This window comes from Lepidochelys kempii, chromosome 16, assembly GCF_965140285.1.
Source record: "Lepidochelys kempii isolate rLepKem1 chromosome 16, rLepKem1.hap1, whole genome shotgun sequence".
Classification (NCBI taxonomy): domain Eukaryota; kingdom Metazoa; phylum Chordata; order Testudines; family Cheloniidae; genus Lepidochelys; species Lepidochelys kempii.
In genome coordinates this window covers 17,678,381-17,690,580 of record NC_136395.1, presented here as the reverse complement: position 1 = coordinate 17,690,580, position 12,200 = coordinate 17,678,381, and the positions used below count along the sequence as shown (strand labels likewise).

Sequence of the window (12,200 nt, the reverse complement as noted above, 5' to 3'; positions counted from 1 at the left end):
ACATCCTGCATTCCTTTGAGAGCCTGCTCTACAGTCCAGTGCTCAAAGGGTTAAGAGGCCCAGAAAGAAGCCTCAGGAAGACCGTGCCAGACCCCAGAAAGGGGTTTCCTTGCACCCTCCATCTCTGTACTCACTGGACCCTGGGGGCAGGGAAGCCTGTGGCATGGCAGGAAATCCTCAGGGAGTCATTCACAATTGCTATCACATGACCTTCCCCCTCGCCAATTATCAGCTGAGGAGGAGCTGATTGGAAAAAGAAAGCACAAAAGAAAAGTCAGCAGAGAGTAACAGGCATCCTGCTCACCCTCAACCCAGACTGGGGCCCTGACATAGCGGAGAATGCATGCGCGGGGATCCGGGAGCAGCCGGGGGGCCCAGAGGGCTCAGTCAGCATCCCCGGGGATCCACGGGGCACAGTCAGCATCCCTGAGGATCCAGGAGCAGCTGGGGGGCCCGGAGGGCATAGTCAGTATCCTCGGGGATCCAGGGGGCACAGTCAGCATCCCTGAGGATCCAGGAGCAGCTGGGGGGCCCAGAGGGCTCAGTCAGTATCCCCGGGGATCCAGGGGGCACAGTCAGCATCCCTGAGGATCCAGGAGCAGCTGGGGGGCCCGGAGGGCACAGTCAGCATCCCCGGGGATCTGGGACCAGCCAGGGGGCCTCAGTGAAACACATGACAAAATGGCAAATCCATTAAAAGCTTTTTGGTGCAGCCCTTCCCCATGCCCTGCCCACGGTGGCTACCAGGCAGCACATGTTGCCCCTGGCCGTGGCCCTATCATGGTATAGCAGGTCACCGCCCCCTAAGAACGCTGTGCAGCTCCCCCAGTCCTGCAGCATCACTGACATCCCTCCTGGTCGCCCAGCAGCTTACCCCGAACGACCACCGAATACTGGATTGCCCTCTCCCCTGCCGGGCTGCTAGCTAAGCAGGTGTAGGTCCCCCCTGAGCCTTCCAAGACCCTCTCGATCCTCAGCACCATGCCGCCTCCTAGGATCTGCGTCCCATTGCTTCTGGCCAGCGGCAGGCCGTCTTTGAGCCAGGAGAGGGCAGGCGGGGGCTGGCCGCTGGCTGAGCACTCCAAGGCCAATGGCTGGCCCACCACTGCTTCCACCGTCCGGCCTTCTGGGCTGTCGCCATCAATATCAGGTGGCACTGCAGGGGCAGGGAAGACACAGCTGGCATTAGCACTGGGTACGTGGAATGGAGACATGGTGCTGCATTACCAGCATGCTACCTCTGCGGGAGCCGGGGGATGATCTGGGAATGGTGGGATTCTGCGCTGGGGAAGCAGAGGGACCGGATGGGCCTGAGACCACACACGGTACAGCTCGGCTCAAGTGCCCGAGGTGGTCCAAGGGATCGATGAGGGGAGAGGCCCAGGAAGACAGCAGCACACGTGTCACTGCAGGACTCGGGGCGAGCTGTAGGAGGAGCCGGCGAGCACGACGGGAGAGGCACCCGCCGCTCCCCTTGGCCATGGCAACCATGGGCCTGCGACTGACAGAGCCCTGGCCCTCCAGCCGGTGCTGCCTAGTGAGCCAGCGGGGAGCAATTGCTGTACAGTCCAAGCCGCTGGGGAGAACGAGTGGCGCATCCCCCTCCCCCTTACCCCTCTCCGAGCATGTCAGGCCGGGGACCGCGCGCCTCAGGAAGCCTTACCATACACCTCCAGCCTCACAGCCTTCTCTGCCACCCCTGCAACGTTGGTGGCCCGGCAGGCATAGAGCCCAGCATCGGACACCTGGGCCTGGCTCAGCTGGAGGCCCCTCCCCCCATCGGTGTAGGCTGCCCGGGCGCTGGAGACGATGGGGCGCTTGTCTTTGAACCAGGTGATGCTGGGAGCCGGCGAGCCCCGAGCCTCGCACCGGAGCCCAACGGGGCGGTTGAACAGGCCCACGACTTCCGCCCTTTCGCTGGACCCCAGGATGGTGGGTGGAGCTGAAAATGCGAATGAATGCGGAGAGTGAAACACGGGGGAGAATGAACACCCCGAGAGGCGGCTGCATGGCTCCCACTGGAGGGGCTGGGCAGAGGAGGTTCCACAGTGTCCTTGCCTCCAGCTCCTGGGGCAGAGCGGCCCACGAGGGCACTGTCACCTGGAAGCCGTGGCACGTTCACACCTGGTCTTTTCAGGGTCGACTATGCCAAGCAACTCCTACAGAAGTAACGCTGGTCTGATGAAAGAAGGACTCTTACCACTGGAAGGGGGCAGGGCAGCATGGAAAGGAAGCTCACACACAGTTAGGTTGGACCAATGGGCCACTGCATTCTGCCTCCAGCAGTGACCTGGGTACCCAAACCCCTATGTACTCTGTGGTCATGCCTGATGCTAGAGCAGGTGAGCCCCCGTAACACACCTGGCAGAAGAGGGCTCTTTTCTGGCCCCGGAAGCAGTTAGGGAAGGATGGAGGCTCAGGGATTGAGGTTGTTGGCGAGGAAACAGGGGAGTAAAGGAGAATTCCATTAAAGGCAGCGCATTGGCATGGTGCAGCTGTCACCCACTGGGTAACACCATAAAGGCTTCTCACCCACCCTGAATGTACCGATCAGCACACAGATGAAGAGCAATGAGCATCTGCAGACAACAGGCACATGGCCCACTGCCACCACTGTTAGCTCGAAGGGGCAACGCATAACTGGATCGTCAATTACTTCGACTAGACTTGGCCTCAAGGACCATGGACGAAGAGATTGGGGGAGATAATTTCTCTCTGGGTGCATCGGGGGCTTGCCCTGCTCCGCCTGCCTGGTGCTCCCCAGCCCCCGACTCACAATTCCCTTGATGAGCACCATCTTCCGGCATGCAGAGCCACATGGCGCTGTTTCCGGGATTGGAACACCTCCCCGCCACGTGGCAGCATGCCCAATCCCCTCCCAGTCTCCTACAGCCCCACCCTCAAGAGCCTCGAAACCGCCCAGTGGCCGCACCCATCCCAGCTACGATGCCTCCGCTCATAGCAGGGCCTGGTCCAGCAGCCTTGGTGTCACTGCCAGCAGGGCCCCTAGGAGTCCCCAGTACCGCTCCGTAGAGCCCCCCTCCCCCTGCGCCACACCCCATGAATCCTTGGTAATATCCCTTAGAGGGCCCCCCATGCTACACCCCACAGAGTCCCCCTCCCTCCCCCAGGCATTCATGGCCCACCATAAAAGTTCCACGCCCAGATGTGTCCCTCAGGCCAAAAAGTTTGCTCAGCCCTGAGCTAGCGCACCAAGACCACCTGAGCTCAGACCCTGGGGGTCGAGAGGGCTTGAGAGCCCCAGCTGCCATCTGAGCCACCATGTCCACACTGCTACTTTTAGCGCACTGGCTCGAGCCCGTCTATTTGGTCTGGGAGGCTAACTCCAACCTGCAGTGTAGATGTACCTATTGTCACACTCACACTACTTCTATCTGCAGTTCTCACAGCAGGTCGCAGAGGAAATTCCACTTTGGGAACTTACTGTAAACATGCAGTTGGAAAGTCTTGGTTTGCTGGCCAGCCTGGTTGAAGGCCAAGCACTGGTACTTCCCTTGGTCTCTCAGCTGGCTGCCCTGGATCCTCAACACCTGTCTCTGCTCCAAGAGCTGGATCCGGGTGTCCATCGGGACAAGAGGCCTGAGGATACAGAAGATCAGAACGAGGCATAAGACCTCAGCCAGAGGGCAGAGCCGGCTGCATTTAGGGCAATGGTGCTAGTGACTCCTGGGAGGTTTTATCCTTGGTCAGTAAATGCAGTGTCAGCAAAAGGCCCTGGATAGACCATCCTGGAGACCGAGACCCTCTGTTTGCCCACAGACACGGAGCAGCCGTTGCAAAAACTCCCCCACATCCGTCTCCACCCTGACATATACCTCGCAAGTTCCGAGGGGGTGTCTGATCACGAGGTTTTGTGGACGAGATCAACTCCAGAGCACGGCAGCTCAAAGGGCAGGGCCCTTGCCCCTTGAAGCTGACCCATCACCATGTGCTGCAGTGTCACGTAGTGACGGCAGAGCTATTCCCTGGTGGCAACCTGGCCTGCAGGACGGCTCGCAGCTTGCACGGATCCCATCGTGTGTGCTCTGACAGGCCTGTGAGCAGGAGGAACCCTCCCCAGGGAGGAGAGGCGAGAGCTCTGTCCTTGGCCTCCGTGCCAAGACTGACAAGGAGGGTCTCAGCGATGGACGTTTTGAGGAAGTGGCATTAGAAGTGGATGGAGAGGTCACCGGGTTTCCAAAAGCACTTTCTCTGCTCCTGGAGCCCAATCTCTAACTGCATGTAGTGTGGGGTCCCTAGTGCCTGCCCGAGCTTACTCCCTACCCGGGGCCCCGCTCCCACCTTGCAACCCCTGTTAAACCCAAGCTTTCTGCAGCCTCAAGCTGACCTGAGCTGGCTGCGTCCCCTGACACTTACTGTCCATCCTTCATCCACTCCACCTGGGGAAGCGGCACTCCCGTGGTCCGACACTGCAGCTCCACCTCAGAGCCCACCAGCACCGACATGTCGTGGGGCGACCCCACGCCGTACACCACGGGCGAGACTAGGGGAGGAAAAGAAGGAGGAGATCCTGGGAGAGCCAAAATGACAATGGCCAAGGATACGGGCGGTGAGGGGAAGACCTGGGGGCCGGGAGGGGTTATTTGATCGTTGCACTGTAAGGGGATTAACAGCTTTATTACAGTTTATAAGGTGCATTCAAGATGCATGTTGGTTTCACCATCCTCCTCCCATCCACCTTCCAAATGCAGCCCAGAGAGAGGAAGGAGAACAACCAGGCCCTGGCGTCCTATGGGGGTGGGGGGGTGGTGGTTAGCAAAACAAAGGCAGGTGACAGTGGAAAACTGCTGCACTTCCTTATTGCAGTGCAGCCACTCCCAGGCGTCTCAGGAGGCGGAGGCTCAGCAGAGCTTCTCCCCCTTAACTCCTCATTCATTCAACACTCTCTCTCACTGAGAAAGTAGATAAGGAAGTGTTATTTACTCCTTCTCATAACACAAGAGCTAGGGGTCACCAAATGAAATTAAGAGGCAGCAGGTTTAAAACAAACAAAAGGAAGTATTTCTTCACACAATGCACAGTCAACCTGTGGAACTCCTTGCCAGAGGATGTTGTGAAGGCCAAGATCATAAAAGCGTTCAAAAAAGAACTAGATAAATTCATGAAGGACAGGTCCATCAATGGCTATTTGCCAGGATGGGCAGGGATGGTGTTCCTAGCCTCTGTTTGCCAGAAGCCAGGAATGTGCGACAGGGAAAGGATCACTTGATGATTACCTGTTCTGTTCATTCCCTCTGGAGCACCTGGCATTGGCCACTGTCAAAAGACAGGATATTGGGCTAAGATGGACCTTTGGTCTGACTCAGTTTCGCCATTCTTATGAACACTACGCACCTGGCCAAACTCAGACCTGATGTAAGAGGGTGCAACTCTCAGGAAGTCAATGGACTTGCTTACTTGCTTACTCCAAGCTCCAAATTTGGCCCCGTGGATTCAACCTGTGGCCTGGCACCCCTGTTGGCTTTGGAAGGTGGAGGATTAGCGGCTGCCAAGGAAGTTAAGCCCTTCCCCAGAGGGACTGTCAGCAGGCTGGCAGGTTAGCCCTGGTGGGAGGACTGGGACACTGGGATTAGTGTCTTTCCCATCAGTCCCTGAACAGATTTCACTGGCACGACCAGGGATACTTTTGCCTTAGACAGAAGGAGGCTAAGAACCATGACTCACCTAGAACAAGGACGTGGAAGTGTCTTTGCGCCTCACCAACCCTGTTCACAGCTTTGCACGTGTAGGACCCCGCGTCCTCTTTCCGCACCTTGTGGACCTGGATGGACTGTGCTCCACTGAGGAAACGGAGACTGCCACTCCCCGTGAGCTATGGGGAAATAGCTAGAAGTAGGACAAGGTGGGAAGCACCTTACCCACTGCCACCCAGGTCCAGCTCAGAGCACCTGACTTCTGCTGCCATTCTCCAATCATGGGCTGGGACAGCAGCACTCCTCACACCAAAGGTGTCCACTAGCTCTCTTCTGAAACTTACCAACTGCCCATCCTTATACCAGGTGACTGTAGGGGCTGGGATGCCAGAAACATCACAATCCAGAGTCAGGGGCTGGCCAGCCAGGATGGAGACATTCCTCCTGGGGCCGTCACCTCTCAGCTCAGGGGGTGCTGTGAAAGGAAAGGAACAGCCATGTCGGGCGAGGAACAAGCAGAGGAATGCAGAGCTGGCTCACCGGGCTAGTGCACACCTTTCAAATGAACACACACCAAGCAAAGCATGACATACATGGCCACTCAAACGGCTGCATTGGCAGACACCAGGCATGCAGAGACCAATTCGTCCACCAGTCCAGGGGCCCACCTGCCTCTCCAGCACAGTGGGAGAGGGCTTGCCCACACGTTCCATGTACGTCTGGGAATGGACTCTCCAGGTGACGAATGACGGGTCTGTGCCTATCAGAAAGCTGCCTGCACCCAGCTAGCAAAGAGGGCGAAGTGACCTTGGCTGGAACAGAGAGGGCATCCAAAGTGCCTGGGGAGCTGGCTAAAAGTTCCTTGCCACATTCTGGCAACTGGACAGGACATACTGATGGAGGTGAGGGGCTGGGGTTGAGGAGAGACTCTTTGCTGACCCACATCCTAGCCCCCTGATCTGAGCGTGCCCAGAAAGCAGGTCGTGGGGGAGCTCAGGGGCTGAGCAGTCTCCGGGGTCCAATGTGGTGAGAATCTGTAGGAGTCAGTGAGACATTCCCAGTTAGGAGACTGGTTTGTTTCTGTATCTCCTGGCTCTGGAGCCTTGCCTGCCTCCTCCCTTCTCACCTGCAGGAGGAGCTCTCCATGAGCCCCTTTCAGCTCCAGCACTGGGGGCTCACGGTGATGAGGCTTTAAAGTGAAGCCTGAAGCTTCCCAATTCATTTGTCCCTGACACCCCTCTGCCTGTCCTCCCGTCCCCGCACATGGCACAGGGGTGGGAGGCAAGCGGCCTTCTCTAGGGAGCTGACCCCCATGTTCCCCAGGATGCCAGGAGATCAGAAATATTAGGACTTTGCCCCAACATCCCTCCCCCCATACAGCTCCGCCAGCTCAGCTCTGGACAGCCCACCGGAGTCCACACTCTGCTCCCAGGCCCAGACTCAGCCTTCAGTTCCCACGGGGGGGATTGCCCGTGCTGGCAACAGAGAGTGCACACCAGGACCGGGTATGGAGCCCCATCTGCTGCACCCGAGCACCCTCCCAGCACTGGGATCTGCTCCACCCACGCGGCCCCCTCTTACCGTAAACCACGAGCTTGGTTCTCCTCTGCACAGAGCCCGCCTCGTTGGTCGCCAGGCACGTGTAGTCTCCGCTGTCACTGGGCAGCACAGAGCCGATCACCAAAGAGCCCTCGTCCAGCACCGAGGAGCCCGGCAAGCTGCCCAGGAGCTCGGCAGAGTTCTTTAGCCAGAGGACGGCTGGCTTCGGCACGCCTATGTGATAGCCAAGGAGGGGAGGGTGGATCAGCCAGACAGCTGCAGCTCTCTCTAGGCAAGAGCAACTCGCGCAGATGCCCCGTGTCACCCCCACTCCTTGATGCCCCTGCCGCAGCCCCACACCCCAACTTTTGGGGAAGTAGAAGCTGCAGGGTGGGTACCACCTGTTAGAGGAATAGGTGCTGCCTGCAAAATTTGGATTTCAATACACACCCCTAAAACGTATGGTGGTGCTCAGAGCAAGGGGTCTAGTCTGAGTCCTATCTCGGGCGGTAGCTAGCTCCTGGATGGGGCTACCCTGCCTGCCATACCCTGCTCAAGGTCAGTTCCTGAGTGCCTGTCTGGTGCCCCCTTTCAGCGCTGCCTTTGGTGGCCGGCCCACCCCACACGTGAAATGCTTCGCACACCAAGAAGTTGCTCCCAGAGCACTGTCGGAACAGTGGTCTCAAATCAGCATCGGTGCGCAGCATGCTGACAGCCACAAGGAGGCGCTCCAGGTACAGTTTTACATCCCAGCTCCATCCCTCCCCTGCAGTGCCAGGCTCAGCTAAGGGAAAATTAACAGCACCAATCTCCCCGGGGGAAAAATCAGCCAGGAGCTACATCCCCTCACGCCCACCCCACCCAGAGGGCATTGACTGACATGCCACCCCCAGGGCGGTCCTTGGCCATGCAGTGATGACTGCACCCTGGGCTGACTGAGGCCAGAGGCACCGTTATCACCCAGTTACAAGGACACCCCCACCCCGCCTCGACTTACAGGGGATGTTGCACATTCGCACTGCACTGACCACATCTTCCTAGCAAGAGCGAATCGTGGCACCTCCCCTGCACGCAGCACGGTACCGTCCCCCCCCCATGCAGAGCTACCCAGCAGGCACCAAGCCTGGCTCCTTTCCAGCTGCTCCGACAGGCAAACGGGCTGTTCTGGGCAAGGAAGTGCCCAGATTCCTATCGAAGCCACTGGAGACGAGGGAAAGGAGCCTGTACCATGTGGCCTGCCAGCACTCCACCGACCACCACCAAACGTGCCCCGGACAATAGGCACATTGTGCTGTTGTGCCGTAATGTCTGCTCCTTCCTGCTACTATAAATCCTGTCTGCTGTGACTGGCGACTTCTCTGCCCTCTCCAGCTAAGGCTGCCCCAGTGGGTGAGTTAGGAGCAGCACCATGCCTGGCGCGAGAGTCTGGATTCTCAGCTCACTCCTGAGCCAGCAGAAGGAGAGACGGAAGGCAAGGAGCAAGGATGGAAGGAGTAAAAGAAAGAAAAGCCAGGGCAATTTCTGCCTATCTTCCTATCCCAGGACTGGGGATGTTCCCTGAGGCTGCTCCACCTGGGACAAACACCCACCAGTCTGCATCCAAGACCCTGTGCATCCCGGGAGATCAGGGCACTGCCCCCTCCGCTCCCAATCCAGACGTCAGGAAGCTGTAGCTACTGCAGGAGTTTTCATCTGAGATCTCAGGCCCAATGAGACCCCGAATGGCTGCAGGTTATTTATGCTTTCCAGGGAGCAGGTGGAGAAAACCAACTCAGGGCAGATCTGGAAAGAGCTAGCTGGGGAGAAGGCAGGGCGGGATGGGGATGCAGTAAGAATAACCCCGCTTCTTGCATTTCCCTGGGTACTCCTGGCTGTGGAACTGACCCGCGGCTGCTCCATCTTTGAGCTCAAGGACTAGAGGTGAGGACCAGGCCAGCTGTGCCACGAAGAACCCGCACGAACTTCAATGCCAGCCATTCAGGTGCCTCGCCATCCCCTCGTGTGCTCTCAGACTGAGTCAGGCCCTGCACTTAGACCTCTCTAAGTGTGGAGAGTGGCATCTTCCACGTCGAGCAGAAACTGCGCCAGCACCAGGGAGGGCCCTGAGCAGCCAGGAGCTGATTCACTGACTCCTTGGAACATCTGAGGTCAGAGGCCGCATGGGCTGGCAGGTAAAGGGCACAGGAGTGGCACTCAGGAGACCTGGGTTCTATTCCCAGCTCTGCCACTGACCTGCTGGTTGAACCTGGGCAACTCGTTTCCATCTGTAAATGGGTATTGCAATATCTACACACCTTGGAGCTCTAGGGATGGAAGAGTCAGCTGTCCGTCCACAGGGCCCAGAAAGCCAGCCCTGGTAGGATGGTTTCCAGGATGGTGGGGATTGCTGAGAACATGGCTGCACCCCAAATATGGACCTGGTAACACCCAGTTCAGAATGGAAGTCCCTCCCAGCCCCTATTAACATCACACACACAGCAGGCAGGGAACTGAGACACAGGGAAAGGGCTGTGGGTAGAGAATTACACTGTGGGTAAATATTATATTTTACACATAAGGAAACTGAGGCACAGATGGGGGGGGTGACTTGCCCAAAGCTTCCCAGGAACTCAGTAGCAGAATCAGGATTAGAACCCAGGTCTCTTGACTCTTAGCCCAGCACTCTAACCACCAGTCCATGATGCCTGTCTGACATGAGAATCCCCAGCTCCAGGAGTCGGTCTCTTACCTTTGGCAGGGCAGGGCAGGGTGACGTTCTCATGGAGCACTCGTTCTAGCAGGACATCTGCACTGTCATCCAGGTAGGGCGGCTCTGGAGGGGACAGAAGTTGCACCAATGGTTCATTTGGTCCCGTTTGTGACTCTCCGGCCTAATCCCCTAGGGGAGAGTTTGGCCCCCAGTGTCTTGCCCCTGTGGAGACTCGTCTCGGGGAAAGAGAAGCCGAGGTATGAACTAATGGACGTTGGAACGAGCTAGAGCGGGAGCCAGGATCAAGGCAGAATCCATGCGGCACCAGGTTCTGGAGGGGGCTCCAAGGGCGCCCCCACCCTGCTGGGCTGAGACAGACACTCTGCTCACTCTGTCACAGAAGAGGGTTCAGCACAAAGACCTGCTCGTGGCATGTGGCAGCATCAGACCTTCCACCCACATGGCCAGGGAGAGGAAGGGAACCTTGGAATTTGGAAGGATCTAGGCCCCATTGAACCCGAATCTGTGTCTGGAGGAGACTCCTCACTCTCCTCCCAGGCCAGGCCCTTATCCCCAAGCTGCAGATTGCTCCTGAGTAACTTCCTGGCCAGTGCGTGCTGCCAGTCCTGCTCTGATCCAGAGAACACGAGTCTGTTACAGCCCCAGCTCCAGAGTCAGGCTCTACAGCTCAAGCCCCAGCACCTCCTTCCCTTAACTGTGGGGGTCCCCCGTTCACGCCTTACCGGCGGCCAGAACGGCAGCTGTCACCTACAGCACCTTACCACAGGGAGCGCAGTAAAAGAGAAAGAGCCGCGTCCCGCACGAGGGATTCAGCACTCACCCAGCACCTCCACCACAAACTCAATGGTGTCTTCTCCAGCGCTGCTGGCTGCAAGGCACCGGTACCGCCCCGAATCGGAGACCCGCATGTCCAGGATGTTGATCGTCCCATCGGGCCCCTCCAGGAAATCCTGGTCGCCCACCCTCAGCGGTCTGCCGTCCTTGGACCATCTGAGCTTGGGGACTGGATCTCCATGAGCCACGCACGGCAGGTCCAGCGTGTGACCCACTAGCACCTTCAGAAGCTTGGGGCCTGGCTGAACTCGAGGAGGCACTGAAATAAAGCGAATGTACAGGAAGGACAGCACCAAACTGGGAGGCAGCGTAAATGGCTCTTGGAATTTCCTCTGAGCCAAGGATCCTCAGACTCGGAGGTGGGGGGTTAGTGTCATTAGCCCCATTGCACAGAGGGTGAAACTGAGGCAGGGTGAAGTGACATGCCTAAGGCCTCTTGGGGATTCAGTGGCAGAGCCAGGGATAGCACCCAGGAGTCCTGAGCCCTTGTTCTCTGCTCTGAATATCGCTAAACTATTCTGTCATGAGAGGAGGAGTCACAGCCCAGTGCCCGCTTCATGGCAGCCCTAGCTATGTATTTTTTCATTCCATATGGGGCTGCTTGATAGTGCTTCAGAGTTGAGATTCTTGGCAAAATTAGCTCCCTTTCGAGCAAAGCTTTTGCCATGAAGACAGAGCCATTCCAGGTTGGGGACATGTACTGGAGTGGGGAGAGAGAATGTGGGTTTGCTCTCTCACAATGACAAAGGCATCTACTGTGCTGAAACAGAGAGGGCAGGGCTTCCCTGCCTTAATCTAATGGCCCCCGAGGACGTTACTCGATGAAAAGTGGGGCCCTGGCCACTTGAGCAGTTCCGGCTGGCTTTACAGGCAGTGGACGAAATCAGCACATGGACTCAGATGGCCTCATCACTTTGTGAGAGACACCAGCCAAAGAAACAGTGATTGCAGGTGAAAAGTATGGTTTACCGGGAGAACCAGCCGACCGGGGTTCTAGTCTCGCTGTGGGACTTTGGGCAAGAGCAGTTAACCGGTGCATGCCTCGTTTCCCCCTTTGTAAAATGTGGGATTTCCAGGGACCCACTTCACAATGGGATTGCAAGGCTCCATCCGTTAATGTCCACTAAAACCCACGCAGAGCAGTGAATCCTCCTGCACTAGATCCCCACAGCCCAGCGGCCACAGACCGGGTATATCATTGTATGTGCCCATCGGAACCACCTCTCCTTTACAAACACAGCCACCCCATCATCTCGGCCCACTCCACACCACTGCAGCAGTGCGGATCACACGTCCCCAGTCAAGACGTTTGGCTGAGCATGCAGCGTGTTTACGCGCATTCATAAACCATTCACCCTTGAGCTATTTTTAAAGCAGACTGTAACCCAGGGCACCAAGCCTGCATTAAACCCAGCTCTCACCAGCCTTATCAGCCCCGCGCTGAAACGGATGAACAGTCCGTA

The 12,200-nt window shown here is 57.6% G+C and overlaps 1 protein-coding gene across 1 annotated transcript in view; it reads right to left on the bottom strand.

Moving 5' to 3' along the window:
- HMCN2 (hemicentin 2) overlaps window positions 1–12,200 on the bottom strand; it is a 121,969-nt gene that overhangs the window by 55,680 nt on the left and 54,089 nt on the right. Inside the window, exons 25-34 of the mRNA XM_073314813.2 lie at window positions 10,724–10,996; window positions 9,922–10,005; window positions 7,236–7,427; window positions 5,999–6,129; window positions 5,686–5,833; window positions 4,378–4,504; window positions 3,446–3,600; window positions 1,664–1,942; window positions 875–1,156; window positions 135–243 (exon numbers count right to left, since the gene is read on the bottom strand). Of these exons, the coding sequence (XP_073170914.2) occupies window positions 135–243; window positions 875–1,156; window positions 1,664–1,942; window positions 3,446–3,600; window positions 4,378–4,504; window positions 5,686–5,833; window positions 5,999–6,129; window positions 7,236–7,427; window positions 9,922–10,005; window positions 10,724–10,996 (1,780 nt within the window). The remainder of the gene's footprint in view (window positions 1–134; window positions 244–874; window positions 1,157–1,663; window positions 1,943–3,445; window positions 3,601–4,377; window positions 4,505–5,685; window positions 5,834–5,998; window positions 6,130–7,235; window positions 7,428–9,921; window positions 10,006–10,723; window positions 10,997–12,200) is intronic.